This window comes from Natrix helvetica (genome assembly GCF_964273705.1).
Source record: "Natrix helvetica genome assembly, chromosome: 7".
Taxonomy (NCBI): Eukaryota; Metazoa; Chordata; class Lepidosauria; order Squamata; family Natricidae; genus Natrix; species Natrix helvetica.
The window spans coordinates 51,716,798-51,741,474 of NC_138558.1; the positions used below are offsets into that span (position 1 = coordinate 51,716,798).

A 24,677-nucleotide genomic window follows, 5' to 3' on the forward strand; every position below is an offset into this window, starting at 1 on the left:
TTTCTCAAAGCGTAATGCTGGAACTCAGGGCCTGGCCGGACCTCTGGCCATCCCCTTAACATCCAGTTGAGGATGCGGCTAAGCGTTTTATCTGTGACTGTTTCAGCTGCAATGTCTCCTGCATGTAGGGGTGCTTCAGGCAAATCCTGGATTGCCAGAATACGATCAGCTGGGGCTGGATCCGGCTCAATCTGTGGTAGAGGCAATCAGCTAAGAGCATTGGCTTTACCCATTTCCTTGCCTGTCTTGTGGACTAGCCGATATGAGCATGCAGCCATGAAAATGGACCATCGTAGCATTCTCAGTGACAGCACTGGTGGTGTCTGTCGGCTGTAAAGGGACCGAGCAAAGCTTTGTGGTCGGTAAGAATGGTGAAGGTTCATCCATATAAGAAGTTGTGGAACTTCTTAACACCAGCCACCATGGCGAGGGTTCCTTGTCTTTCTGGGCATAGTTCCTTTCAGTCAATGATAACGTTCTAAAATAATATGCAATGGGGGCCTCTCTACCACTTGGCATCCTGTGGCTTAGTACTGCCCCAATGCCATATGGCGAAGCATCACAGGCTAGTGTTATTGGTAGGTTTTCATTGAAATTAGCTAGGACGGAGTCGAAGGATAGCAATGATTTTACCGCCTTGAACGCTTTGTCCTGGATCTGGTATGCTCAATCAGATCCAGGGTGCTGTTTTGTCCAGAAGGCGGTGTAGCGGTTCTGCCAGAATGAGTGGTAGAAATTGAGCAAGTTGCGGAATGCTTGAAGCTCCCCCTTGGATTTTGTTTTGGGGGCTTGCTGAATTGCCTTTAGCTTAGCTTCAGATCGGTGGAGTCTGGCAGCATCGATTCAGAAACCTAGGATTCAATGCCGATCTGGCACTTTTCCTTCTTTAGTTTCAGGCCTGCCCCGTGGAAACGTTGGGAGTGGTACACAGAAGCATTCCACTAGGATTGCCACTGATTTCCCTGTGATCAGGACGTCATCAACGTATGGGCAGATCTGGGAACGTTCTCCAGTGTTCATTCCATAATATTTTGGAACAACCCTGGTGCTACGCTTACCCCAAACTGCAAACGGCGCACTCAGAATGTACCTCTGTGTATGACTATTGTCTGTGCCTCTGCGGTAGTGCTGGCCACTGGCAGCTGCTAGTAGGCCTGGATGAGGTCTAGCTTAGTGAAGATTCGGTCTTCCTGGAGTGAGGCGACGATGTGGCTTACTACTGGTACAGACTAAGAATGCTGCTATAGTGCCCTATTTATGGTGCACCTGTAGTCTGCACAGATGCGAACATCCCTGTTAGGCTTAACTGGGGTCACTATGGGAGTCTCCCAACTGCTACAGTCCACAGGTTGGCGCACTCCCTGCTGAACCAGCTTTGTCTAGTTCCGCATCAATTTTGGGCTTCAATGCAAAGGGAACCCTGCGTGGTTTTAATCGGATTGGAGTTACTGCTGGATAGAAGTTGAGTGAAATGGGTGCCCCTTTGTATTGTCCCATCTCAATGCTGAATACGTCAGCATATTGTTAGCATACCGCTTCTAGATTGGCTATTTGGGTTTGATGAATGCCCGCTACTCTGATGCCCAGGGCCTCGAACCACTCCAGTCCTAGGAGGCTGGTGTGCAGCCCCTCCATGACCACTACATTGAGGGGACCCTCAAACTCTCTCAATTGTACCCTAATAGCAGCTTCGCCCCTTACAGGAACATGGCAACTCTGAAAATCTATTAGCACCAAGTTTGATTTGAGTGGGACTCACTGTCGGCTACTTTTGCAGATGTGGTCGAAAGTCATGGATGATATAATGGACAGGGCCGATCCAGTATCAAGCTCCATTGAGCATGGGACCCCTTGGGGTTTTATTTTTTCTTTGATGGGGCTTTGGGCCCCTGTGCATTGCATGCTTCACCTTCCTGAGCAATATTCAACTCTGTTCTGTCCTGGGGGCCCTTTCCACTTGTGCTGCTGTGTCGCAGGTTTCTTTTCCCACTAATGACCTCTGCAAACTGGCAATGTTCCCTTGCTTTCCACAAGCATGGCATATAGCCATGCGGAATCTGAACTCTGCTCTTTCATGTTGTCCCCCACAGTTTGGGCAGCTGTGTGGAGGAGTTGGTTGCTCTGTAGAGCGTGGCCATCTGGGTGTCTCTCTCTGCAAACAGTTGATTTCATCACTTTCACTGGCTTCCTCTGAGCCTTCTGCGGTCTGTTAGTGGATTGTTGTGGGGCTGGTGTGTACTTTTGGTGGCCAGAGAGCTTCATTGCCCCCCTGGCAGCCTCCTCTGCCATGACTTCCTTCAACACATCTTGGAAAGTCAGTTTCTCCCTGGCAAATAGATGCTGTTGTAATTCACTATTACGCAGGATGCAAACGAGCCTGTCTCTGAGCCTGTCTTCCAGATCAGGGAACTCACATTGGCGTGAAGCTTGGTGAAGGGCTGCCACAAACGCTGCTGCAGATTCCCCGGATCTCTATTCTCGTTACTCGAATGTGTGATGTTGAGTGATGACCAAGAGTTTAGGCTTAAAATGTTCCTTTAATTTTTTCTTGAGGTCTGTGTAGGCCACTGTCTGTATGCTTGCCAGTGCTACCAAGTTTTCAGCGATAGCAAACATGGCTTGTCCATAAACACGTAACAGTGTTGCCGCCTTTAGGCCGTCGTCCGTGATCTGGTTAGCCTGGAGATAGTTGAACTCCACGGTTCCGGATGACGAATGTCGAACTCATTGAGTCTTCCCAGTTTAGCCATTTTGAAAAGGTTCCTATGGTGCTGGTTGATACTTGTACATCTGTGGTTGAAGCTGGGTTGCACTTAGGAGTCCTGGGGAGGGATCCCTCAGGTTTCAGTTTCAGTTTCAGTTTATTAAATTTATAAACCGCCCCCTCTCCCCGAGGGGACTCGGGGCGGTGTACAGACAGAAATAAAATATACAGTAAACAACAAAAATACAAAACCCCAGACAAACAAATTAAGCACAAAGTCTGTACAATAATCATAAATTAACTAATGATTAAAACTAATTAAAACCAATTAAAATACCCCAGAATTTGAAAATTTAAAACATCGGCCAGGAAGGTCGGGATTAGATCATGATTGTAATTGCGATTGGGCCAGGCCAGCTAATTGGAACAGGTGGGTCTTGAGTTTCTTACGGAAGCAGCGGAGATCAGCAGTAATTCTAATATCGGGGGGGAGGTCGTTCCAGAGGGTTGGGCCCATCACAGAGAAGGCCCTACTCCTGGGCACCGCCCGCCGGCATTGCTTAGCGGATGGTACCCGGAGGAGTCCCTCTCTGTGAGAGCGAATTGGTCGCAGGGATGTGTGGGGTAGGATGCGATCCCGCAAATAGCTAGGTGTGTCTGTGTCTCCAGTGTGTCTTATTGGCAGACAGGGCAGAGAGTATGGTCCCACCAGGGCTTTTTTTCTGGTCTAACAACCAGTGATTTCAGCATGCCTCCAGTGTGGCTTACTGGCAGGCAGGGGGTGAGGACTAGTCCTGCCGGGGCTTCATTACCCAGCCTATCACCCAGTGACTTCAGTCTCTTGGTTAGCAGCAGCTCTCTCCCCAGCAGCATCCCAACTTCGTCGCCATTGTTGTGTAGTGAGCGTCAGTAGGCAAGAACCAGACCAGCATAGATGCAACAGCTTTTTTTGATTCAAAAATGGAGATGAGGAACTGCAGGCAAATGCCTGTTATTTATACTCTAGACCAACAGGGCCTTAACCAATCATAAACTAGAACACCACCACCACCACCATACAATTGTTCTGAACTTCCTTCCAACAGTTGGAGTCATGCAAAGATTAGTTTCACTTTAGCCCAGTTCAACAGTCATGGTCAACTAAAGGTTAATCCCCTTTAGCATAACTATATACTTTTAATACATAACAAATATAGCCACCCTTCTTTTCAATAATAGTCATAAATTAATGTGCATTTTTTTTCTCAACACGTTTCTCGCGACCCTGTTGACTATTTGCAACCAAACATTTGATGGTTCTATGATCATGCCCCAATATCTGAGCAATTTCAAGAATGCTGCATCCATCTAAAGGCTTTTTACAATTGTTAATTTTTCAGAGTTAGTTAAATCTTTTTTTTAGCCCATTTTGCCTGAGGAAAAGAAGCTGCCTAATAATTATGCACACCTTGATATAGGGTGTTGATTTCCTTAAACCACACACTCTCATTACTCAAATACACATCACCTGATCTGCTTATATCCACTAAGCATTCAAGTTTATACAGTTTGGGGGTGGGAAATATGCATAGAAAGGATGATATGGTCAAAATACCTACTTCCCTAATAATAGTGAACACGGTATATGAACAAATCATGGTGAGCTTCTCCCCTAATTTCCTTCTTTGGGATATGAAAATGGAAACCAGGTTTCTATTTTTAAATCAGTCATGGAGATCTATGATTTGCCTGGAATTACATGCAAAATCTTCTACCATTCTTTGTATTTAAAAGAGGTAAAGATAAGCACTGATGACTGTGGCTTGTTTAGCTTATTTGAAACTTCATTACACTACACTGTATTTTAATTTGGTCTTTGTTACCTTTCTCTCCTGATTCCTTCATGAATCAACTTTCTGTTCTAAATTTATTGTAGTTCTGTATAATGCCCAGTATGGAAATAGACCAAACAGGACAGTGGGTTAGATGGTTCACAGTTTTTAATTTAATTTGTTACAGTTAAATATTTAATTGAAAAACCCTTGAATTGAAAAATTCAAAACTCTTTCCTTCTAGTTTTCTCCTTCGTTAGGGGCATTTTGTTTAATACCACAATTCCTCTGCAATACGTCTATTATACTTTATAGACATTTGTTCATCCTTTATAATAATTGCTAGCAGTTTTATATTAACTCTGAAGGTCAGGCCTAGCTTTTAGAGGGGAATGTAATAAACAAAAAAAGAATATTATTTTCTCTTTTTAGCCAATTTCAGTAGGTGTTATAAATGACTATAAATATGTGAGAAATACTTGGTGGCAATCATATATACTCTTACATATGCACAAATGTCTTTAGAGTACTGTGGAAAAAAACCAACTGATCAGCTTTAATAATATAGCCACAATTATCTGAATTTCCATAATTTATCTTGGTAACGTTTTATACCTTCAACCTATCACCGTGAAAATTCTGGCATTATTAGCTGGTTGGAATGAATCAATTTTACTAAGGCTTAGCTTGAAGCTGTGCATCCGCTGTCTGTGGAGTGCAATGAGACTGGCAATCTGCTCTAAAAATTTCAAAATCAGATATTTTTTATTAGTGGAAGAACATTTTAGGGTGGGACAGAGAAAAGAAAAATACAGTTGCATAGGCATCTTTTCCTAGCATTTATGTGACCATAGTCCTCTGGGTAATAGGGCTACAATTTTGCATTGGGTAAGATTGTACCTTTTTTCTCGTTTATATCCCTTGCAGTAAATTATGTTTTTTCCCCCATTAATATAAGAGTGCAGGAATAGTCTGACCGTGTAATTGCTGCACTGCAACTTAGTACCAACATATGTAAACAACATTTTTGCTCTGCACTGCATAAACCTCTCTTAAAAATACTTTTAAAATATGCAGTGTTAGGGCTAAAATGGGGTATGAAAAGCTCAATTTTATTAACTTTATGTTCACAATGTTTATATTTAGAAAAGAATGATCTAATTACCTTGACTACAGATAGGAAGTAAAGATTCCTTTTATACTATTTCATCTATGAGTGAAGAAATATTTGTTAAGATTTGAGTCCTGATCAAAGTATCAAAAGATTAAAATTTTATTGCTTTTTACAAAATAGGAAATGGAGCTCATCACATGGATCAGAATAATGAATAAGATATGAAAAGCAATAATCTGATTAAATGAGCAATTCATAAAAAATGATAATTTCACTAAATTAAATTACATGTACATTTTATTCAAAATATTTCCAAACTTTACCACTATATTATCTATAATATTCAGTTGCTATGATATGCATTTATATTATGAATAAGAATTCTGAAAATATTTTGAAATTGTTATTGAAATATTTTCAATAAGTTATGGTGAGGGTTTTTTTGAGATAAGCAAATATTAGCATTCAGCAAATATATCCATTGATTTTACAATTTTAAAGGAAATAACTGGAAAATAGACAGCAAGAAAAAAAGTGGAAGAAATTTGGTGATTAAGAACTCATTTTTTCTTTAGCCTTTTTATTCATTGATAATGATCAAATGTTGATTGATGTAAGACTAGATAATATGATGGCCCTAGTTGTTATTGAATTTAATACATTAAATGGTGAACAGGACACACTGCAAAACCTGACAGCTATCTATGGAGGCAGGTCCATTTCTTCAAGAGGAAGAAAAGCCAGAAACAAGGAGGAAGAGGTATGCTTCCTGCATGTTTTCTGCCTTCATTGCATACATAGAATCCCATTCTCTGCCTCATTTTTTCTGCATGGACATATAATTTTTTTTAAAAAAAGGCTTCTTTAGAGTTTTAATTAGTATAAACAGACAACTCTTAAGAGATGGCCCTTTGGCAAATTATTGTATTCATTATCTAAGTTCTGTCACCAGAAAAAAGTAATTCGTTTTCTCTTAGAAAACAATCAGATTTCATCTCCTCTGACGGTAATTAACCACATTTCATGATACATCAGTGATGTTTCTGCTGAATTTACTTCTCTTCCAAAAGAGACTTGACACATTACTAGTTTGTGGAATTTGAAAGATTCAGCATTGCTGAAACGTTCCTCAAGCAGAAAGGTCTCTTTTTATTTTCTTTTAGGAATACTTGACAAGATTGAGGCAAATTAGACTTCAAAACTTTAATGAACGTCAACAAATAAAAGCAAAACTTCGTGGAGAAAAGGCAAGTTATTTTCTTTTTATTTATAGTAAGTATAAGTATTTGCAGTGACTCATGATCTTTTATGCTGTTTTGGGTTAATTTAAAAACCTCTGTATAAGAAATTAATTCAAACCCTAGACCTCTGTGTTTTGTGCTTCTGCTTATTCTGTGGTCTGTTGATTCAGAAAGAAGAGGGTATCAAGAGGGGAAAAGAGGTTTCCCCATTCACTATGTAGCCTCCCTGGGGTTATTTCTGAGAAAATGCAACATTTGAAAAATTGTGGCTCACTTCTGATTTAGATTATTAGTGATATCTTTTTCTAAAAAATATTTTTTATTGAATGTTTTAATCTTTAAAAACAGAAAGAAAAACACCACAAGAAAAAACAAAGCACAAAACGTACATAACAATATAAAGTAATTTTACAGCCTTCTGTATCAGCTTTCCTTTTTAGCCTTTATAATTCTCCATTGTACATTGCCTTCCTATTGCTTTTACTTTGTCCTATAACAACAGTAGTGCTGACACTTATACTAATATTGATTATTTATATCACCATATATTTACATTCTCTATTTTCTGTTTTGTCTTCTGTTTTCTAGCCACTTATAAATTTTATTCCATATTTTATAGAAATCCGATTCTTCTCTTTCTTTTAGTTCTATTGTCATCTTGTCCATCTCTGCACATTTGAGTACTTTTCTAATTATTGTTTCATCTGTGGGTATATTGATTTTTTTCCAGTTTTATGTGAAAGCAATCCTGGCTGCAGTGATTATGTGTATGATTATGTATTAAGATTATTTATCCATTTTTTGGTCTAATAGTCCTAATAAGAATGCTTCTGGTTTCAGTTCTATTTTTTGCTCTGTAATTTCTTCCAACCATTTCTGAATTTTGCACCAGTATTTCCTTGTGGTGGGGCACATCCACCACATATGGTAGAATCAGGGATGGGTTACTGCCGGTTCTAACTGGTTCGCTAGAAGAGGTTCCACAAATCTAGCATGCCGTTTAAAACCAGTTCGAGCAGTGGAACACCCCCTCGCTTGCTCACCCCCGGGCCCTGCCCATCCGGTCACCGCTGGTCCGCTTGCTCCCCCTGCCCATCCCCACCACGCCTCTAAGAGCCCTATAGAGAGCCCTGGGCTCTCTATTGCTGCCTGCCGAGGAGGTAAGTAAGCTCTTCGCTGGCGCAGCGGCTTTTGGGGCTAATGAGGCTTGGGTTTCCAGCCCGAAAGCCCCCACAGCTTCTGGACATCTATTGCAGTCGCGAGGAGAACGTGAAGGTTCTTGGTACTCCAGGAAGCCGCGAAAGCTGCTGGGAGAGGCGCGCAACTTCGTTTAGCCTCCCTGGATGTTGCAGCAACAGCCTCAAGTGCGCCGATCTCGGTGTTTTTGGGATTGCTGGTGGTGGAGGTGCGGGCCTGTCGCCCTGTGCTCACAAAGCAAGTCCGGGGAGGTCTTTTGCGCCGGCCGGAAAAGGTCTTCACTCACTCCCTCTTGCAGCATGCCCCGATGCGAAAAACGCTGAAATTGGTGTGCTTGGGACTGCTGCTGCGACGTCTAGGGAGGCTAAACCAAGCCGCGCGCCTCTCCCAGCCGCTTTCGCAGCTTCCTGGAGCACCAAGAACCTTCACGCTCTTCTCTGCTCTTTCCTCGGCTCCTCGTGACTGCAATAGATGTCCAGAAGCGGCAGGAGCTGTCAGGCTGGAAACCCAAGCCCCATTAGCTCTAAAAGCCGCTTCTGGACATCTATTGCAGTTGCAAGGAGCCAAGGAGAGCACGGAGAAGAGCTCGAAGGTTAGGGTTACTGGGCAGCGTGGGAGGGGTTGTGAGGCTGGACCAGTTCTGCTCTGAATGGAGGGAGAGGAAAAAAGTTGGGATTCTCCCTGCTGCAGCCCTTAAATGGCAGAGACAAGCCGGACTTATTCCCCTCCATTCAAAGAGGAGATGCTGCTCCCTTTATGCCCCCCCTGGCCCCCTCCCTCCCGGGGTCGAAGCACCTGAAAGAGACAGGCAGGCTGCCACAGCTCCACTGAGAAGACATTTCTGAGAAGAGAAAGGGCTTTGGTCCGGCTGCACCCAAGCTGGTGAAGTGCCTGCAACTGGCTGCCCGTTGCCAGGGAGAGAGCCAGTGTAGGTGAGCCGCGTGTTTGCTCCAATCGCACGGGCGCTCCACCAGCTCGGGTGCAGCTGGACCGGAGAACTTTCTCTTCTCAGAAATGTCTTCTCAGTGGAGCTGTGGTAGCCTGCCTGTCCCTTTCAGGTACTTTGACCCCTGGGAGGGAGGGGGCCAGGGCGGGCATAAAGGGAACCGCAGCTCCTCTGTGAATGGAGGTGAAAAGGTTCAGCTTCTCTCTGCCATTTAAAGACTGCAGCAGGGAGAATCCCAATTTTTTTCCTCTCCTTCCATTCAGAGCGGAATTGCTCCAGCCTCCCCCCCAAACACACAGGTTGCCCAGTAATGGGGCCAGCCTGCTCTACCCTGCAGTATTCGGGTGGCGGGGTTCTCTGTTTGGGGGGGGGAGAATTTGGTTGCAGAAACACCAAGGGGGGGCAGACTTGAAGGGCCTATTCCTCCTCCCCCTTTTCCTGTCAGTCCTGCAAATCCAGAAATCTCCCCTGCTCCAAGCAGCAACTAAGACCATGCAAGGGGGAGGGGGGCAGGAGAAGATAATTGGACAAGAGAAGTTGAAAGTCAGGAAAGACGGAGCAATTGTGCTGCAAGAGGAGTTTCTACAAAAGGGAGGGGGAGGGGACAGCTGCAGCTTCCAAAGACCTTTTGCTTTTAGTCATAATTGCCATCAGAGCAGATGTTGGGGGGGGGAGAGGAGGAAAGGGGTCCAAGAAGCCCAGCACCTTGAAGAGGTATGCGCGGATGGGGTGACGGGAAAGCGGAGGAGAACTGGGGGGGATTCCCTCAATCATCTTCCTTTGCTCCCCTTCCTGGAGGGGAGACCAACAGGAGGCTCTTTGTGGTGGGTGAGCGGGCTGCATGGTCTCTGGGCTGCACCCTTTTAAAAAAAATGGTTGAAGTTGGGCCCCCATCCCTCTTGGAGCTCTGCTTGCCCATCCACAATAGATTGCCAGGAAAAAGAAAAAGCAGGAAAGGAAGTCTGCAAGGCGGTGTCAATGCTCTTAAATTGCTTAAGGAAAGCCCATCCAGGGAGCAATTCCTGGGTCTATTTTCTTTAAGGCACCCACCAGCAGACCTTGGAGACAGCTCTGTGTGTGTGTGTGCGTGTGTGTGTGTGTGTGTGTGTGTTTTCCCCAAAAGGTGCGGGGGGGGGGTGGCCTATCCCCAGCCGTGCATTTTTCCGGATGCTGCAGTGGAACAAGAGAGGGAGTGGGGGGGGGGGGAAGGGAAGGGGCAGTTGTTCTCTATCAGGCTTGTGCATGAGGAAGGAGAAGCTGCTTCTCTCCCCCAAACCAGCTGGCCTGTTAATTTGAAAATGAGCAATAAAAGAGAAGCATATTTCTGTACATAACCCTGAGAAGCATTGAGGAGCTGAGGGGTGTGTGTGTGAGTCAGGGAATTCCAGACCAGAAAGATTGATTTGTATTCCAGTTAAATTAGAACTGGTTCTTTGTGAAGGATCTGTGAAAATTTTGAAATATTGCAATAAGGCCCAAGAAAAAAAATAAAGCAGAAAGAATTAATTGAAGGAGAACAGAAAGAATGGTAAAATATTCACTAAAGGCCGTTATAATGTGTTTTCATTGTAGGATTGGAAGTATTTGATTTACTGTATGATTTAATGTTGAAAAAGAATAATCCAACTTCCACTTCCGGGACCGAATGGCGACGGACATGTAGTCTGCCGATCGCTCCCCTGGCGGGCTCCGAAAGGAGCACAGGAGACTCGAACAAAGTGTCTCCTGCCGAAAGGCGGCTTGCTGGGACCCCCCACAGAGGCGGCAGCCGGTGGGGGTGTTTTTCCCAGCTTCACCTAGGTGCCAGGGAGCAGTGGGGGGGCGAGTGACGTCGCCTCTTCGCCGGACGGCCCTGGGAGGTTTTAGATTAAAGGAGAAGTGTGGCTGAAGGCTGGAGGCGCGGATCCCACCTGGTCCTCTTTGTTTACTTTGAAAGAAAGCTACAGATGTGCGTGAGTTGGTGTGCTCTGGCTTTTGAAATGGAAATTAGAGGGGGGTGGTTCCTCTATTACCCCCCCCTCGGAATAAGCAGCATTTAAAGGGACTTTCTCGGAGAGAGAGAATAATGACTGATTAGTTACTTGGACAGTGAATGAGAATGGCTTTTTACAATTGCCAGAAATGATTCTAAAGCTGACCTTCGCCTTTAAAAAACAGGGAAAGAAAAACTTTTTGTGACTTCTCTCCCTGCGGAAGGGATGGCCAAAATGGCGCCCGCCCTCCTCCCTTTGTCTACATATGAATGAAACTTATCCTTTGAAACTGCTCCCAAAGAGAAAGTAAAGAAAAGTGAATTGTTTGCTGTACTCTCTCAAAGGGAAGCTGGGACCTCTTTCTGTGGCTCTTCTGAGCTTTGATTATTGGAATCACTTCTTGGATTATCTCTCTATTGGAATTGTGGGTTTCCCCGCTTTTATTTGCCTTTTGAGGCCAGCTCCGCTGTGGAATCCTCGGACACCATTTTCTCTGGAAAGGATTTGCATCTCTGAACTTAACCAATGGCTGCAAGAAAACCACCGACTGGCAAGGCGCACTCAGCGCCATCATCTGCTGCCCCCAGCCCCACAACGCAACAGTCTAAGATCACCTCATTGTTGCAGAAAGGAGGGGCTGGAGAGGACACAAAGGAACTATCTGTTACGGAAATGTTTAAAGAACTTATGAAGGGGCAGAATGAAATGAGGAAAGAAATGGCAGAGGTCAAAGAAGAGCTCAGAGACGTTAAAGAACATATTGCTGGGAGTAAGCAAAGAATTATGGTGTTGGAGGAGAGAGCGGCGGAGATGGGGAGGAGCTTAAAACAACACACAAGGGAAACGCAGATGTAGAAAATTTTCTGACAAAAATAGAATTTGAAAGAATGTCCTTTTTTCTTAGATTCCAGAACCTGCCAGAGGAAGAAAATGAAGATCTTAAAGAGATTATGAGCACAATTTTAGCAGATTATATTAAGGGAGATAAGAAACAATTATGGTGGGATATGGATCTAGCATATAGAATAAACTCAGCATATGCCAGAAGTCACAACGTTCCCAGAGAGGTACATGTTAAATTTGTCAGGAGATCCACAAGGGATGAGGTGCTTGCGACCCAAAGGGAGAGACCATTGAAATACAAAGAGGAATAGGTCACCATTCTTAAACAGATCCCCCCAAAAAATAAGAGAGAGAAGGAGGAAATATTCCCCCTTATCAAAAAAATTATGCAACATGGGGGTCTGGTTTAAGTGGTTGTTACCAGAGGGGATGATGGTCTCCTGGGAGGGAAATAGGATCAGAATTAATACAATTCAAGAGGCGAAAGCCTTTATTAAAAAGAATCTTTCCCCCCCAGAGGAGGAATTTAGTGGGAGTAGGGAAAAGGACAGCAAGACACAATATAAGGAGGGGGGCGCTGAGGCCCCTCCGGGGGGCAGGGAAAAAGAAGCAATATCGAAAAGGCTTAGATCACAAAAATGAATGTATTTGGAATAATTGCAATTGTTGATACTACAAAAAGTAACAGAGAAAACTGTTATTATGTTTGATAATATTTGTTAAATTTGTTCTGATGCTTTCTTTTATATTTTATTTTTAAGATTGTTAAATCTGTGAGTATCTTGGGGGGATTTTCGCCACCAGTGTGGAAGCTGCAAAAAATTTTCTGTACACCCTTTTACCCTTCCCTATATATTTTAAAGCCAATAAAAATTTCGCAATTAAAAAAAAAAGAATAATCTTTATCAGTATAAGCAGAGGCGTATTCTTCAACCTTTAATTCAGTTTGCAAAAATCATTGTGGTAAACTGAATACCACTGTAGAACATCATTTCTCACCAAAAATGCAATTGAGTGGAGAGTAAAGTAAGATTTTACACAGGCAAGAAAAAATGTATAGAATAGGTGGTGCCTGGCTCAACTGGAAGTAACTGTGAGACGGATCTGTGAGATGGAAGCTTATCAAACAGATCCAACCTAGGAATGAGAAATTTCTTGACAGAACAATTAGAGAAATGGGATGCCTTCAGAAATTGTGGGTATACCATCACTGGAGGTTTTTTAGAAGAAATTTCTCCATAATAGTATAGGGTCTCAACTCATGCTTCCACAGGGGTTGGACTAGAAAACCTCCAGGGTCCCTTCCAACTCTGTTATTCTTTATAAATCTCTCCACTCAGTCTTACCAAGAGAATGGTGATAAACAATATTTGGAAATGTACAGCAGGCGGTCTTCTAACAGTAAAATCTCATCTTATTGGCTAGTATCAAGGGGAAGATGACTTTGAAAATGCTTCATCTCCCACCATAACATGCAAGACGAGGCGAGGACTGGCTGAGGAGAGGGGCAAGGAGAAGCCAGGCCAGGTGCCCCTCCATGTGAGTGACATTGAGTTGGCATGCCCACCCAATCACATGACCTTACCTAGTCATGCCTACCTGGTCACATGACCGCCAAGCCATGCCCATCTAGTCACATGACTGCCAAACCATTCCCATCCCGGTCACATGACTGCCAAGCCACTCCATCCAGTCACATGACTGCCAAGCCACTCCCACCCTGTCACATGACCACCGAGCCACTCCCACAAAACAGGCCACACCTACAGAATAGGTTCTAAAAAAAATTGAGACCCACCACTGGGTAGAATGTTCCAGACTTGTGACTACATCTCCAACATTTGAGAGATAAATTTGGGTACATTTTGGGCAAACTCACTGGAGGCAAATGCCATCTATAAAACATTTTATAGAGGTTTTATTTGTAAGCTACTGCCATTGTAAATTTATAATTTCTTTCCCATAGTTTATCCTATTTTTCTAACTCTATATTATGGCCAAAATTTCTTCCCCAGCTAAACATTATCTCCTTTACAGTCTCTTCCTCCATTTTATATCTTAAAAGAAAATTATATAATCTAGTAATTATTTTTCCTCCTATCCCTAATAATATTTTATCTAATTCCATTTGTTTCTCATGTATTCCGTATTGTTCCTGGTCTTTTAAAAATCTTGTTTTATTTTGTAAATAGGGCCACCATTTCATATTTATTCCTTGTGTTTTCAGATCTTGTACTGATTTTAGTTCTCCTTTTTCATCTAAGAATTCTGCATAACTTACCATTTTGCTGAGATCTATAGTATTTGGATATGTTATTGCCTCCATTGTTAACAACCAGATTGGGATTTTCACATAGTGGATTTTTTTATTTTTCTCCAGACCTTAAACAGGGCATCGCTTACTATGTGTCTCTGGAAGTAGGCGTGAGATTTATTATTTCCCTCCCAGAGGAAGCCATACCAGCCTACTTGGAAATCATGGCCTTCTAGCATAAGAATTCTTTTATTTTTTAGTTGAATCCAGTCCTTGAGCCATGTCAGAGCTGCCACCTGATAGTAAAGCTCCCAGTCTGGGAGGCCAAAGCCCCCTTTGTTTCTTATAGTAGTTTGTATTTAATATGTGGTTTTTTTCCCTGACCAGATAAATTTGGATACCATTTTATTTAGTTGTTCAAAATAAATTTTCTCTAATCAGTATTGTTTGGAAAAAATAAAGTAGTTTGGGTAATACATTCATTTTACTTGTTGAGATTCTGCCAATTAGTGATATCTGTAGTTTAGGCCAGTTATCCAAATCTTTTTGTATTTGTTGTGGTTATCTTCTTTTATTGTAATACGTTTTGCCGATAACCATATTCCCAAATATTTAGTTTTCTTGGCCCTCAAAATTCCAAGTTTCTCCTCCAGTTCTTCATTTTGTCTTTTGGTTAAATTCTTAGTTAATATTTTAGTTTTCTCTTTATTTAATTTAAGCCCTGCCACTTTACCGAATTGGTTTATGTCTTGTAATAATATTAATCCAGTTTCTAGGGTTCCCTATGATAAATGCTAGATCGTCCACAAAGGCTTGCACTTTGTATTCCTGTGATCTAAATTTCAATCCCTTTATGTCCTTGTTCTGTCTAATTTGTAACATCAATGTGTCTATTGAGAGGATAAATAACAGGGGAGATAGAAGGCATCTCTGTCTTACCCCTTTGGTTATGCTGAAACCTTCTGTTGCTTCCCCGTTTAGTATTATTTTTGCCCTCTGACTAGAATATATTGCTCTGATCATCCCGATAAATTTCTCTCCAAAGTTAATTACTGCTAGGTGATTTATAAGAAAATCCCAATTCAGGGATTCTGCTTCCGGTCTCTGAGGACGACGGACATGTTGTCTGCCATTTGCCGTCTTGGTGGGCTCTCCCTGACTCAGGGGGGGGGCACAGGGTGCCTTGTAGGGGCACCCTGCCGAAGGGGCGGCTTGCTGTAGCCCCCTGGAGTGGCGGCGGCCGCAAGGGGGCTGCCAGCTTTGCCCTAGGTGCCGGGAGGCATAGAGGGTGCACTCGCGCGCCTTCGTCCTGAGGAGATGGGAAGAAACGCTCTATGTGAAGGCAACAGCTGAAATGCGGTGAGAGGGGAATTCCCCCGGGGTCTCTCTTTTTCTTCTTGGAGCAATAAGTAAATAAGGACTAGCAGCTTTCCTAAGACTCTTCGATCTTGGAAAAGTGTTAAGATTGGAGAGGGGGTTTTCTCCCCCCCCCTCAGAAAAGCGGCTTTACACGATCTCACTCTCGGAGGAGAGAGAGAGAATTGGAAAAAAACTCTTTTGATATTCACTTCTTTCAAGCAATGGGACAATGACTTGCCAGAAAAATTGCGAAAGAAAGAATGTGAGCTGACTTTATAAACTATGAATGGAAACTTTTTGAATGGTTGCTCTCTGATCCCCTGGGAGGGCTGAGCCAAAATGGAGTTTCTCCCTCCTTTTCTACTGCCGTTACAAATGAACTGTCGCTTTTGAAACATTTTCTGGGTTGGAATTGCTATACCCCAGTGAATCCTGGAGGCATCTCCTTGTATAATCTTCCTTGGGCTGGAAAAAATTGGTTTTAATTGGCGGGGAGCTGTATTGAAAGACTAATATCCCACATTGGACTTTGCCTGCCTGTGGATCTCCCCTGACGGTGCACTTCTGAAGACGCCATTTTCTCTGTCTAGACTTACAACTTTCTCTGAGTTTTACAATGCCTGCGAAAAAGTCCCCCCTCCCCTAAACCAACGTCGGCTCCAACATCTTCTGTTTTAAGTCCTGTTCCCCAACAAACACAATTATCTTCCTTTTTACAACCTAAAGCTTCTGAGGGGGAACAGCTGTCTCAAGAAATGTTTCAACCAATGTTCCAGACGCTTATAAAGGGACAGGATGAAATTAAAAAGCAGTTGGCAGACTTAAAGGAACAACTCAGAGAGAATCAACAACAAACTTCTCAAAATAGACAGAAAATCTGGAGGAGGGTGCTGTGGGGATGAGAGAAGAGGTGAAGACACTGCAAAAAGATAATGTTGGAATTGAAAACTACATGGAAAAAATGGAATTTGAAAGGATGTCTTTCTTTCTTAATTTCAAAATATACCTGAAACGGAGGGTGAAGATTTAAGAGAGACTATGATAACAATGTTAGCAGATTATATCAAGAGAGATAAACAACAGCTAGGGTGGGATATTGACTTGATATATAGAATCAATTCAGCATATGCTAGAATACACAATACTCCAAGGGAAGTTCATGTTAAATTTTTTAGAAAGACTACAAGAGATGAGATTCTAAGGGTTCAAATGGGGGAACCTTTAAGATATAAGGATAAAGAAATAACCATTTTAAAACAGATACCAAAAGGAATAAGAGATAGGAGGAAGAAATTTTACTTTTTAACTAAAAAATTGTATGAAAAAAATATCTGGTTTAGATGGTTAATTCCAGAAGGGTTGTTGATTTTCTGGGAGGGTGGTAGAGTGAGAATTAATACAGTGGTGGAGGTGGAAGCCTTCATGGAAAAACACAAGATCCTTCTAGACGGAACAAGTGACAGTGCGCAAGATATGAAAGGGGGGAGGGGCCATGGCTCAGCCAACAGATAGGGGAGAGGAGGCAGTAATGAGACTCAGGTCACAGAAATGAATTAAAAGTACATTGCAATTGTTAATATAATGAAATGGTTAGAAGTGATATAAAGTATGATTGAAGATGTTAAAGAATTTGAGGTAAACCTAAACTGCTAATATGTATGTAATAATGATATTTTGATATATATAAAATAAGAGAGAGATGTAAGATCTCGGGGAGCACCACCTTCCGTATGATGTAGCTGTCAAAATTTTTCTCCACACTTATGTACCCTTTCCCCCAAAATATTTGTAAAAACCAATAAAAACTTTTTATTTAAAAAAAAGAAAAGAAAATCCCAATTCAGGTTATCAAATGCTTTTTGTGCATCAATAAATATCAATGCTGCATGTTTTCCTGAGTGTATCTCGTAGTATTCTAATATGTCCATTATCGTTTGTGTATTGTTTTTTATGTGTCTATTGGGTAGAAATCCATTTTGGTCTGGATGTATGATTCCGTTTAGTATATTTTTAATTCTTTCCGCCATTATTATCATAAATATTTTATAATCAACATTTAGCAGTGAGATTGGCCTATAATTTTAGATCTTTTGTTTTTCAGTGTTGTCTTTGAGAATTAATGTTATTAGTGCCTCCATCCCTGATTTTAGTGTCTTAGCTTGTTCTGGTACTTCATTACACATTTTTAAATATGTTCTCTAATGTTTTTTGCAGTTCTTTATAAAATTCTGCTGGAATTCCATCCGGGCCTGGGGTTTTGTTATTTTTTTGTTTTTGGATTGCCCTTTTAAATTCTAGCCTCGTTATTCTCTCATTTAGTGTTTCCTTTGTTGGTTCGGTAAGGTTGGAAGATTTCTCTTCTGTAGGTATCTTTTAATATACTCCTATTTTCTCTCGGCTATACAGTGTTTGAAAGTATCTTACTGCTATGCTTTTTTTTTCTTCCTTCTGGTAGTGTATCACCCCTTCTTCATCCTCTAGTTGCTGTATTAATTTATTTTCTTTTTTTAGTTTATAGGCTAGCCATCTCCCTGGTTTGTTGACATTTTCGAAATAATTTTGTCTGCTTGATCTAATTTTCTGGGCCGCTTCTTCTTGTTTAATTAAGTTTAATCTATGTTTAATTATTTCTTTTTCTTCTTTAAGTTCCTGGTTTTGAGGTTCTTTCTGGATTTTATATTCTAATTTCCCCAGTTCTCCTGGAGCTCTGTATATCGTTTCTTTTTATCTTTGTTTCTTCTTATTGTATATGCTATCGTAATGCCACACACTTAGGCTTTGGTTGTGTCCCATAGGTTTTGAATGGTTGTCTGTTCGTTCCCAGTTTTCCTTTAGGAAAAGCACTAATTCTTTTTCCACATATTGAACATAGTTTTTTTCTTTCACAACCCTCTGATTCATGGTCCATCTCTTTTTCTTTTTTGCTTCTCCTTTCCATTTGATTGTTAATGGGTTATGGTCCGCCCACATATTCGGTGTTATTTCTACTTCCTCTACATCCTTCTCCATTTCAGCCAGCATGTGACACATCCAGCCTGTGGGCCGCGAGTTTGACATCCTTGATCACCCTTGATATATGACCACATATAAACTCTCTTTCCACACTGTCAAGAGCTTTTAGTGGTATTATAAAAATATTTTCAATTGGCTTTCTGATTTAAGAATAGTTTTATATTGGTTCACTGTGCATATATTGTACATAGGCAAGATTTCATATCTGGATAATTAACTTTAATCAAAAATACATTATTTTAGGGTTGTGTGAATCCAGCAGTTGGGTGACTCCAGCAGCTAAGTTAAAAAATATCAGCTCAACATGCATATGAGCTAAATTACTAATTTGGTAATCAGTAGAAGCTGATAGCAAGATGAGTATCAATCAGTGCAAGTAACAATATTTTATATTACTGGCCTGCTACATTAGCTATGTTCTATTTCTTTATTGAGAAATGGAAATATAGTCCAAACACTGTATCCCTGAAACAGAGGAGTCACTATTGGAGTTATTTTGCTGTGGTCTGGAAATCTGTGAGTAGGATTTCAATATTTGACCTGGCATTTCACTTATCTATATAATCTGGTTTGGGGATATTTTTATTTTATACATCTAGTGGTTCCATGTTATATAAGATATGTTGTAATATAACCAAAAGAATTGCGGTCTCTTTAAATGAAGTCATTTCTCTCTTTATTAAAATAGAACAAACCTTACTTTGAGTTTGAAATGTAGTTCAATTATATTGTTACTTTTCTTTAGTAACAATCAGCATTAAGAAAACTGATTTTTTTTTTAAAAAAAAAACAATTTTTCAGAATGAAAACGGTGGTTCTCCTGTCCATGAAATAAATGAAGAAACAGAATCAAGGCGTAAAAAAATTGAAGCACTAAAGGTAATAATGAAAAATAAAGGAGAAAAATAGCTAAATTGAAAAGGTAGGATCCAATTATCATATGGATTTTATATGTAGGAATTGCCACTGCATATTAATAATTTCCAAAAAAGAAAGAGTCAGAGCCCTTAGATTATTAGTAAAGTACAGGTAGTTCTCAACTTATGACTATAATTGAGCCCAGAATTATCATCATAAATAATGATGGTCATTAAATAGGTCACAGTGTGATCATGACAAATTTAAAGACAATTTTGGATTCCTAGACCATGGTTGGCATTACCTACAAGAAGAGCTTCTGCACCTCGCAAGAACCAGGAAGAATGTACTTGGAAAACAACTGGCTCAGCTTTACTGAAATGCTTTAAACTAAAACTGTGGGGGGAAGGTGACCAATCTTTAGCAACCAATCCCAAGGATAAATCCCAAAGCAATCAAACAAGGAGGTAGAGCATAATTGAAGGAAGAAAAACTCAGATATAAACTAAGATATAACTTAGATGTATGAAGCATACCCTGGATTAGCCATAAAGGACTCAGATGACTATAACTAATGCTCATGGTTTGGGGAACAAACAACGTGAACTTGATGGACTAGTACATGAGGGAAAGTATGATATAGTTGCCATTACTGAAACACAGTGGGATGAAACTCACAGCTGATGGAAGGATATAAGCTGTTAGGTCTATAAACAAAAGAGGAGGTGGAATTACACATAAGAAATCATTACGTTTCTATAGAAATACATAAAACCAAGGATGAAAGCTGCCTAGAATGCATATGGATTAATATATTTTTTTAAAAAAGAATGACATTACTATGTGTATACCACAAGCCACCTCACCAAGCAGAAAAAAATAGATGAACTTTTTGCTAATCAGTTAACAAATGTATATAGGAAACACATAACAGTAGTAATGGGGGACTTTAACCACCCTGACATCAACTGGGAGACAAAATCTGCATCGTGGGAGATTGAACAGGATGCTGACCAATTTAATTGACAACATTGTCATCCAAAAGGCAGAGGACGAAACTAGAGGGATGGCTACAGTGGACTTAATTATTACTAACAAAGAAATGATAGAGGGGATTGAAATTGTAGGAATGGTGGGAGAGTCACCATGTCATATTAGAATTTAGCATAATGCAGACACAAGTAATAGAAGATAATTAAACCAGTGTTTTAGACTTTGAAAGAGCTTATTTCAACAAACTTAGAGCTTGGGAAGGATACCATGGATGAAAAGGGGAAAATAACTCAAGAAGCTTGGGAAACACTGAAAAATATTATTATAAAAGCCCAGTCCAGCACAATCGCACTGAAAAAGAAAAATAAGAAATCCAAGAAAACGTCAGCATGGTTGTACAAAGAACTCTCTGATAAACTGAAAGGTAAAAAAGGACAAGTATAAAAGTTGGAAAGAGGGACACATAGCTAAGGCAGCATACCAGTATATAACAATAGGAATATATCTCCACTTCTGGTGACCCAGACTATGCTATGACTGCCCTCTCGCGGTGCCTGGATGGCTGTGGGGGCCTGGATGGTAGACAGCAGGTTTTGGCTACATCCTTGTAAGACTGAGTGGCTTCAGTGCGTGGAGCTCCAAGATCCAGGACTTTTAACATTTTTACTTCTGGATGGGGGTGCACTACCTTAAACAACGTGTCCACAATTTGGACCCCAATTTGGTTTTTTTCCTGGACTCATAACTCCTGTTCAAAGAGCAGGTAGTAATCACAGCTATGAGAGCCTTTGCATATCTTCATTTTGTGTGCCAGTTGCAGCCTTTCCTGGGTGAGGCGTCCCTGTGCTCAGTTACTCAACCTCTAGTCATCTCATGTTTGGACTGTTGCAAATCAGCTCTATATGGGGCTATCCTTGAAGAGCATTCAGAACATATAGCTGATGCAGAGTGCAACAGCGCAGGCAGCTTTTAGGGTTCCTATAGGGGCTGCATGGCATGGGTCCACGCTACTTGAAGAACCGTCTCACACCAATGTGACTGGCCCACACTGGCAGAGGGGGCATGCTGCAGATCCTATCAGCCAAGGAATGTCAGCTGTCAGGCTTCAAGAGAAGAGCCTTCTGTGCTGTGGCTCCTGTCTTTTAGAACATCCTACCCACTGAGGTGAGATTGGCTCCCATCGTCCTATCATTTCAAAAGAACCTCAAGACTTGGCTCTGTCTGATGACTTGGGTATCCAATAGGGGAGCTTCATACTGGAGGTAGTTGATTAGTTAAAACCTAATCCCATCTCCCACGCCCTGTGTGTCCATCCCCCACCTTTCCCATTTTAATGGTTTGTAATTGTGAATGGTTTTATCTGCTGTGTGCCCTGTCTATTTTAAAGTCTTTTCTTCTTTAATGTTTTATGCGGTAAGTCATCCAGACTCATTGGATATGAGATGGGCGGCAATTAAATTGTCTAAATAAAAATAAATAAATAAAGTGGGATATTGCAAACCAGCATAAATATGAACTGGTTACCAAGCACCCAAAATTCAATTGCATGACCTTGGGGATGTTCGTGACCATCAGAACTCTAGAACTGGGTCTTAAGTAGTTTTAGGGAGATCCGTGATAACTTTGAATGGTTGCTAGGTAAAAACTATTATATCAGAGGAGAAGATTCTATTATTTGCTCAGCACCGTCAAAATCTATACATGGGAAAATTAAAAGGGACTCCAATTGAGAATGAAATAATACCTTAGTCTATTGTTCCATGCCTCTCTATCATGAAGTGCATTTCTTTCCTACTGGGCTAGTGTTGCTCAGTGTAGCTTCACAGTCCCTTTTTCATTCAAAGGGATCTCATTATATTCCTGCAGTCTGTGACATTTTCTTAGCTTAGCCTATACCTCAGCTTCTTCATGTTGTCAGTAGTACTCAACTTACAACCATTCATTTAGTGACTGTTCAAATTTCTGATGACCCTGAAAAAAAGTGAGTTTCAATCAGTCGTCACGCTTAAGATTGCCAGAGTTGCAGTCATGTGATAATATTTGAGCTCTTGGGAACTGGTATGACTTTACATGGTTACAGCATACTGGGGTCACATGATCACCATTTGGAACCTCCAGAGTCGGCTCTGAACAATGAAATCCATAGAAGAAGTTGGATTTGCTTAATGACTGTGGCAAAAAGGTTGTAAAATCAGGCATGACCCACTCAATGACTACCTAACGTAGCAGTGGAAATACTAATCCCAATTATGGTCATAAGTCAAGAACTACCTGTACTCAAATCTGTTCTCTTGCCAAGTTCTTGAACTTGTTAGAACTAAATTTATTTGAGCCATTCTTGGAGCCCCAAAATATATTAAAATGCCATGTTACATTTGAATATCAGTTTGGCTCTTATTCATCAATTTTTCATTAAAATTATTTTCCTTCCCTCTAGTTTTGGTTTATTTGTTCCTTAAGGATTGCTTTAAAAACATACCTTAAGAAAGTTATTTGGTTTTCTCAATGGAGGGCCTCTACTCATAAGATTTATGGAAATGTTAGAAATGCTGTCAAGTAATAGATCTGGGAAATTAATCTTCTAACTAATCTAACCTTAACATCTACTCTTACAATTGGAGTAATTCGGGGTTTGGGCCAGCCTCCTCTCTATCATCCGTTGTAACGATGAAATTTTGTAGAGTGACTGGCACAAAAAGGGGTTATTATGAAGAAAGAAAATAGTCTGTATTCATTTAGATTTGAAATGGGCCAGATGTAAGTGTTTAGTTTTTTTCATTCAGCATTAATTTCTAATAAAGGAAGATGAATCTGTATTATTAACCAGCAAAGCAGAAAGCCAACAGCTTCTCTAGTTCCTTTTGCACGTTCTCTAGCTTGTACATACAATACTTTTTTTGTTAAAAGTATGCTGCCTATATCAGAGATGTTTTCTGCAATGCTAGTAAAATAAATATACAGCAGAAATAGATTTATTTCATGAGGCCCAAACTCCATGGGTGAATAGTTAAAACAAGAGAGAGACACCTTGAGAGGAACAACTCTTAAAATGCATGAAACAGAGATGTAATCATATGTTTTGGGAATCTAATTGGTTAAACTTCAACGCAAAAATATTTTTAAAAACTATTATAAATGTCAGATGTAGAAAATCATATTCATGGAAATGAAGTTGGTAATTAATTTCCATAGAATTAGAATAGGGTTTCTTAGTTTAAAAAATTACTTTTTTGATCATATTCAAGGCACAAGCAAAAGCCCGGGCTGCAGTCCTGAAAGAGCAGTTAGAACGAAAGAGAAAAGACGCATATGAAAGAGAGAGGAAAGCTTGGGAAGAGCATGTAAGAAATGTTAACCTATTGGATGTTTTCTATCTGCTTGCAATTTTTCTTTGAAGCTTTAAACTAAACGTTGCCTTGTAGTGCACGAAGTATGTGTAAATAGTACAATGTTCTTAAAACTTAAGAGATTTTGATTTTTTTTTCCTTTTGTATTTTGAGAATCTGGTCACTGGATGTTCTTGGACAGAAAATTGTCTTAGGCAATGTTCTGTCCTTGAGCAAGTCATAATTGAGACATTCCTCCTAAGCACTACTAATGTTATTGCCTTTATTCCTCTCTTGATTTATTTTATAATCATCTCTGTGATTTGCCCTTTAAGCCTCTCTGAGATATATTTCAGGTACTATTCAGATCACTGAATTGATTGTGTTTAGATAATAGGGTAAAGAATTCCTATACCCAGGACCCATAAATGTTTGGTTTAATTTCTGTAATCATCACCTGTCTGCTTCCCAAGTACTTGAATGTGCAGAAAATGTAGAGGAATGTAGAGGAAATTGAAGGTTTTTTTCCCTACTAGATAAAGAGGCATGAAAAAGAAGTTGTTTCTAGGCAACAATAAACTCCTAATTTCTATGTGGTTTAACTACAACAAAATGTGTTACCTTCATAACTCAGTTTTCAGAAGGAGAGTGATTTTAACTATCACACTTACCTAATGCTAGAAATGAGTGTTTTAGTAATTTAATTATAAAAATGAAAATCAATAATATTTGGAAAAATATTTGGAAGCTGTTCATGGAAGAAGAAATGAAAATGTTTCTATCTTTACATTTTTGTGCTAATATTTGATTCTTCCTTACTGTTGTGTGTGTGTGTATGTATGTATGAATTATAATTACAGCTGGTGTCCAAAGGGATAAAAACTCCAGTGGGAGCTTCAGAATTAAGTACTACTAAACAGGAGGAAAGTTCTCCTACTAAATTAAAGGTCAATTCACCACACATCATCACAATGACATCAGCTTTGAAGGAAGTGGGTGCAGTAAGTAATATCATCATTTACAAATAATAAGATTAGAGTTTTGGA

General features: G+C 40.6%; 1 protein-coding gene across 4 annotated transcripts in view; it reads left to right on the forward strand.

The window, feature by feature from the left end:
- The window catches only part of NEK1 (NIMA related kinase 1), a 91,897-nt gene that overhangs the window by 37,253 nt on the left and 29,967 nt on the right, over window positions 1-24,677 (forward strand). For all 4 annotated transcript variants that reach the window (XM_081959395.1, XM_081959398.1, XM_081959397.1 and 1 more), the window contains 4 exons: window positions 6,793-6,876; window positions 19,256-19,333; window positions 23,551-23,646; window positions 24,492-24,632. In XM_081959395.1, coding sequence (XP_081815521.1) covers window positions 6,793-6,876; window positions 19,256-19,333; window positions 23,551-23,646; window positions 24,492-24,632 — 399 coding nt within the window. The remainder of the gene's footprint in view (window positions 1-6,792; window positions 6,877-19,255; window positions 19,334-23,550; window positions 23,647-24,491; window positions 24,633-24,677) is intronic.